The sequence below is a fragment of the Monopterus albus genome, unplaced genomic scaffold (assembly GCF_001952655.1).
Source record: "Monopterus albus unplaced genomic scaffold, M_albus_1.0 scaffold126.1, whole genome shotgun sequence".
Lineage (NCBI taxonomy): Eukaryota > Metazoa > Chordata > Actinopteri > Synbranchiformes > Synbranchidae > Monopterus > Monopterus albus.
This window is the reverse complement of record NW_018128006.1, coordinates 2699753-2706269: the sequence shown is the minus strand read 5'-3', so window position 1 is coordinate 2706269 and position 6517 is coordinate 2699753. Positions and strand designations below refer to the sequence as shown.

General features: G+C 39.2%; 1 protein-coding gene across 3 annotated transcripts in view; it reads left to right on the top strand.

Annotated features, from left to right (window-relative positions):
* fam131c (family with sequence similarity 131 member C) overlaps window positions 1–6517 on the top strand; it is a 29376-nt gene that overhangs the window by 14473 nt on the left and 8386 nt on the right. For 2 of the 3 annotated variants that reach the window (XM_020612616.1, XM_020612615.1), the window contains exons 2-5: window positions 1140–1234; window positions 2364–2611; window positions 3966–4030; window positions 5989–6073. In XM_020612616.1, the coding sequence (XP_020468272.1) occupies window positions 2581–2611; window positions 3966–4030; window positions 5989–6073 (181 nt within the window). In that variant the 5' untranslated portion in view covers window positions 1140–1234; window positions 2364–2580. The remainder of the gene's footprint in view (window positions 1–1139; window positions 1235–2363; window positions 2612–3965; window positions 4031–5988; window positions 6074–6517) is intronic. The other variant, XM_020612617.1, reaches the window with a different exon arrangement.

The following is a 6517-nucleotide window of genomic DNA, read 5'->3' as shown; positions in this document are numbered from 1 at the left end:
ATTTTCCCCCATGATGGAGTCAAGAGCACCGTTGCCGTGGGTGATGTCAGCAAAGCCCCAGTTACATTATCCCAGTACTTATGCCAGGAGCAGTCTGAGAACAAACAGTGGCAACATGGTGTGAGGACAGACTATTGTGTCTGATTGTTGCTTTACATGCGTGAGAGTGAGAGACTGAGTTAATGAGGTCACAGGAGACACCTAATGATGTGTATGAAGGTGTGTGTGTTGTCGAGTCTATACCCTTATGTCTGAATGTTTTTGGTTGTAAATTAGTGAAAACTAGAATTACGATGAAGTCAATTTAACTGTAATCAGATTGGTGAATCTTAAGCTAATAGATGCTGTATGCTGGGTATCAACCTGCATACCTACAGAGCAGTACCACATGACAGTTTTCAGTAGGCTGTTTAGTTGTGTCTTCTGTAATTAGAATTTGTGTCCTCTAAACATATTTTATTTAGATTTAACATTATTTTTGGGAGAAACTTATATTCTTTCATGCCATGTATTAAAGCAGTGCTGTTTTGGTTTAAGTACCAGGACTATACTTTAAGATATACTATACATGATATATCATATATGAAGCCCTAATGCAAAGATGAATGGAAAGAACATAGAACATAATGTAAAGTTTAATAACCATTTCAGGAAAAATTTTCTTATAATCTATATACTGTATTGCTAACACTATCAAAAAGATTCAAACAATGCTAAGTCTGCAGATAGGTTTGCTCGGGAGGTTGCAACCAGTGGTCCGCAGACTCCTGGTAGTCTCCAAAGCAAGGCAGGTGGTCCTTGACCATGTATTCAGTAATATAGTCTCAATGTGGGCATCACTATTTTTTAACATGTTTTTAGGTATTAATTATTGCTTTTGAATTATTTGAATTTGCAAATTATAAATTTAGAAAAGCCAAGGTGATTTTCAGGATTAAACTAGTGCTCATTCAGTCTAGTCACCCCACAACTGTAGTCCTCAAGTTGCCTCTTAATCAGTGGTGGTCCCTGGGTCTCAATCAGTTGAAAACCCCTGGGTTAGCTAGGTAGCTATCCAGAACATACAGTAGCATACCATCTGAGAAATGATACTGATCTAATAATTAATATTTGTCCTATGTAATTCTCCATTTCAACAGGCATCTCATTGAAATCAGGATCTCTTTCTCGAGTTGCTACATCACTGAACTGCAAGTACTTCAGAATCAGAATCAGAATCAGCTTTATTGGCCAGGTGTGTTGGACACATGAGGAATTTGACTCTGGTACAGTGATTCTCAATGTGCATGTACATGTCCTTATATAAGGCAGCAATGGGCAAGTAAACAATATAAGGCTGAGAGAACAGAAAGTAAAGAAGTAAGTAATGTGATGCTTGAGTAGCCTTTCCAAAATCTGAAATGTAAAATGGGAGATTTTAGCTTCAGTGTTTTCGCAGCTCATCCCATCTGCAAGGGGTAGGGTATTTGGTAGGTTTTTTTGTTTAAACACATGGTATGTTATGATATCTTGTGACCAGACGTAATGAGGCAATTTTTTTGTTGAATGTACACTGCTCAATGATAGCTCCCAACAATACACTGGAAATTAGTAGTACCAGGTAAACACTGTGTTGGGTTGTTTGTATTGATTGAAACAGAAATTAAAGGTATTAGTTAAAGGACTAATTCAAGGAAAAACTAAAATAAAGTGAACAACCTAGACTTTATAGTAAAGTTCTCCTTGATTTGAGGAAGGAAACGTTGTTCTAAAACATATTCCCTCATTGTGTTCAATACATTTTCATCCTCATTAATCCAGTGGCATAAAGCTGCAGCAGTTAGTCAGCTAATTTATGGAAAATTAACTGGCAACTATTTGGAAGCAAAATTCACCAAAATGTTTTGGTTCCACCTTCTTTAATGTGAAGAACTGATGCTTTTCTTTGTCATAGATGATACTAAACTGAATATTTTAGGAGTTGTTGGACCAAACTAGACATTTCAAGATACCACCTTCGACTCTGGAAAGTCAAAATGGGCATTTTTCCCAATTTTTGACAATCGGTGAATAAACAGATAAATCATGATGAAAGTTTAACTAGTGATCCCTCCATTTTTTTTAATTTCCACTCATTTACTTGGGATTGTTCTTTAATTTGTCACCCATCTGTAGCTCCGTCATCAAGCCGTGAGAGTCTACTATATACAGCAGGATAGAGAGGAAGAATAGAGAGGGAGGAGAATAGAAGAAGTAGAGGGGAGGGGATTCACAGTCGCCAGCAAACAGGCTTTCGTGCTTTCGCCTCGTTTTCCTCTGTCTCTCTCTCTGCTCCCCCTCCCCACTCCTTGTCTGTGTTGCTTGTTCATCTCTCCTCTGTACAGAAAAGTCAGCCAGTGCATCAGCCTACAGCTCATCTGGGGTCTGGTCTTACTTTCCCCCTTGCCTCACTTTCTCTACCCCTCTGCTCACTGATACTTCTGCCAGCACTGCTGCCTCTTTTTCTTCCTTGCCTTTCATTCTTCCAATTTCCCCACTCCTCATCCTCCTCATCTTCAAGCCACCATGGTGAACAGATAACCGCTCGGCCGTCCTGAGACCATGGGTACCTGTCTCTGCAAAGGTCACAAAGGTCAGTGCCACCTGTTTGTGCATCTATGTCTGTGTACCTATTTGTGGGTTGAAACAACCTGCCAGAAGTGTTGACAGCAGCCAACAAACACTTGAGGAGCAAGATGGAACTAATGTACAACAGAAATTCTGCCAAGCATTCAGTTAAAAACTTATGTGAGAGAATCCATCGAGGCTGCTTTAGGGGGCGGAAGGTTGATGAGTGGGATTTCAATGATCAGCAGAGGACAACAGTGGCTTTAGGGTATGACATCTCCATCAAAGCTTCAACTTATGTGATTTGGGTTGTAGTTTTCTCTCTAAAATTTGCTCTCTGTTACTGGTTTAGCTGGAAATAAGGTAGTGTTTGTTTCATCTTAACAGCTGTCTGGATAAAGTAACAATGTCTCAGCTGGCGGCAGGGCCTCTTTTAGGAAGCACTAATCTGCTGTCAAAACAAAAGATCCTAAAAAAACAAAAAGTTGATTTAAGCTGTACCAGTTTCTGTGATAGCTGCAAACAGCAATCTGCTTGTTATTTTGTCAATACGTGATGTTAAACATCACATCCCACAAATTTTCAGCCTGAATCTGAGATGCAGTCTGAAAATATTTTGAGCAACATTGTCTACTCTTGTTCAGGAAGGGTCCCTTTTAACAAGGTGGAAGGTACTAAAAGCAGTTTTTTCAAGATGGGAAGAAAGAGGAAAGGCAGCCGTGAGGCTCCAGATAAACAGATAAGAGATCTGTGAATGTGTGTGTGTGAGTGTATGTGAGTATGTCAGGGTGGGATTTTACCCAGAAGACTGGTTCAGGAATCATGATAGGGTTTCTTGATATGCCAAGAGCCATCTGATGAGGCCAGAGATCAGATACAGTTTTTTTACCCCTCTGTGTGTGTATGTGTGTTGGCAACCGTGGCTTAAGTAAATTGAAGGGTATCACTTGCCTCCTGTTGCTGTAGTGTTTCCATAGCGACAGCCAATTGTCTTGACAACACCTCCCAGGGGAAACCCCAAGTGTGTGTTTCTATTCTTGTGTGTATGTGTGTGTCCACTGACCTTTCTTATAATGTTAATGCTCCATCACACTGACCTGCACTTCAGTTTCTCTTGTCACTCAAATGACCCAGTACCAAATTAAACATGCAGAGAGGTTCCAGTGAAATGGCTCTGTGTGGATTTGTTGCTCTTTCTCTGTCTCACATCAGTTGTATATGAGCCTTGTTTGAACCCTGGTCATTAGGGAGAGCTGGAATTTGGCTTTAAAGACCATAATCCCTGTCCAGAAACACACGCTGTTGTGACTAAAAGAAACCCACATACATAAAGCTCGAATCTACTGTAACACCAGTGTTTGGTTCGTGATTGCCTACAGAGCTCCACCTTCCCATGACAGCACTGCAGGACCAGAGTGAGGAGGGTCAGCCATCCTTTGTCAAGGTTAGTGAAAGCCCTAACCTTCTCCTTGTTGGTTTTGGTTTGGTAGGGGCCTTTTTGGTGTGTCTATCCTCACGTGGCCTGAAAACAGCACGTCACTACTTTTAGTGCCAATTCACCAGAAAACAGCTTTCAGTAGAACTGTTCATTAACATAAATAAATAAGTAAACAAAATCAAAAAAGCAGCTAAAATATGTTGGTGGTTCCTTTTTCAATGTGAGCACAACAGATAAAGTTCTGTTCACCTAGATTGTTTTGGTTAGAAGGAACTTTACCTCAGATAACTCAAAATCTGGGCAAATAAGCCTACATCCTAAGCTGTCTGAATTCTTAACACTGTTAGAAGTGAGTATGAAAAGGTTTGCAGGCACAGGTGACTGAGTAAGAGTGAATTTTCTGAATGTTTAAAAGAGCTTTTTAACTTACTCCAAAATGATCTGGAATTCTTCTAACACGAAGAGCAGTGCTCAGATGTACCTTGTAATTTAGCTAATTTTCTGCCTGGGATGTGTTTATTGCTCAGTGAGGTTAAGTGCAACTGTAGGCAGAAAGACTGGCTCCATTTCATGGTTAATATCTCTTTCACACAAAACATGTTCAGTCTGCTCCTCATCCAGGCGCCATCACACCCTCCATGCAGGCTTCTGGAGTGAAATTTCCTGCTTTTTACCAAGATGATTTTTTTATAGACCATCTTCTATTAAAATGAGTGTCCTCAAAACCTTCATATTTCCAAAATATTAAAACAAAAACTATAAGGAAAGGAACAAGTAAGGATTTATTTAGTCACTTGTCTTGTTGCAGTGTGGCTAATGCCATGTAGTGGACACTGGTATCAAGTTCTTTAGAGTCAGTAGAGGGAAGATTAACTAACTTACATTCAAATCAAATATTACAATGTAAACATGTAAATTGTTTTGTATTCAACATGTTGATGTGTAGCTAACTGTAGCTAGAGTCACTAGCTAGGTGGGCATTACCAAAATAAACATGGATTTTTTTATTTATCATCACAGTTTAAAGTGATTTAATATTTTTAATATTGTCAAGTTAAAAAAAATTCTAACTTTTTAATATCTGTAAAAATGCACATTTGATGTAATGTTTCTCCAGATTATCCATCCACCTGACTGCATATTGTAGTATATAGTACATATATAAACACTCTGGGTCTTTTTTTTTATGTTTACCTCTTTTAATAGCATTGCAAATGAAATGCATGTTAAAATCAGTAATTCAAAAGCTATCCTTGGTTGCAGTGACCACACATATGGTGGTAAAGTAGCCGTCTGCTAATGTGAAAAACAGAAACAACATTAGCCCAACAGGGCGCTTGGTTTTACAACTTACTGTAGGTCATTTTATGGTCAAATTCAGAAAGGAAGGAGATAATGACATTAAAGTGACCAGTGTATTGAAGCTGTGCAATTAGTCACAATGAGTCTGTCTTTACCTTACATCATTTCTGTTGCTCAGACCAAGAAAACTAAACCAAGGAAAATGTATTGCACTTTTTCTTTCCATACTAATTGGAGCTGCCTCCATGCAAATGACATTCAGGCTGGAGTTTAAAATGCCTTCCTTTTAGTGCATTTCATTCAGACTGGGTGTGAATGCTGCAGGATTTCAAAGAGTTGCTGGCTGTTATTGCCATTATCACCATTTTAGTTGAAAGAAAAAAGTGGGAAAGACTTGATTGCCAGAAGAGGATGTATGAAAATGTATTGTGTTCTGTGTGTGTCGCCTCCTACTCTTTGTGATTTATATAGTCCAAAACTGCTCCTCGTTCAGATGGAAACATCTCTCCTGGGCATGAAAACCATTCAAACCTAAATAAAATGTCATTAATTCAGCATTAACAAGCTAAATGTAAGCGATTTTTCTTAGTTCCCTTTGGAAATAAAAGCTTTTCATCAGTGCCATCAGTGATATTCTCCTTCTTGTGCATCATATTGTGCAGGACAGCCAGAATCCTTCCAATGGCAGTGTGGCAGACAAAACCAGCCGCTACAACATTGGAGAACTGGCCACTTCCTCTTTGATAGGTGAGACTAGACACACGAGCATATACACACAAATGCAAACAGTTTAGTTCTTGTTGTGTTTCATTAAGAATCACAAATGACACTGGGAAAAAAGCAAGCTGGGAAATTGGATTAGTAACCTCCCATGGTTAGTAATGCAATTTTCCTCTTCCCTTGTCCACTCTGTCTCCCACACACATACTGTAACACCAGTATATGCACACAGACATGAATAAACAGTCAGGTACAAGTACACACACATTTCCTTCTCCCATTTGATTTTCTTCTCCATCTCTGACTCTGACTTCCTCCTCTCTTCATGTCACTGCCTCCCACTCTTTTATTATATCCTTTCTCCCTTTCTGTGTCTGCCTGCTTCATCTCATCTGCTTCCATCTCTTTCTGGGAGAATAATTATCTGAGTTAATGTGTTATGCCTTGCTAAACTTTTTGCCTTTATTACTT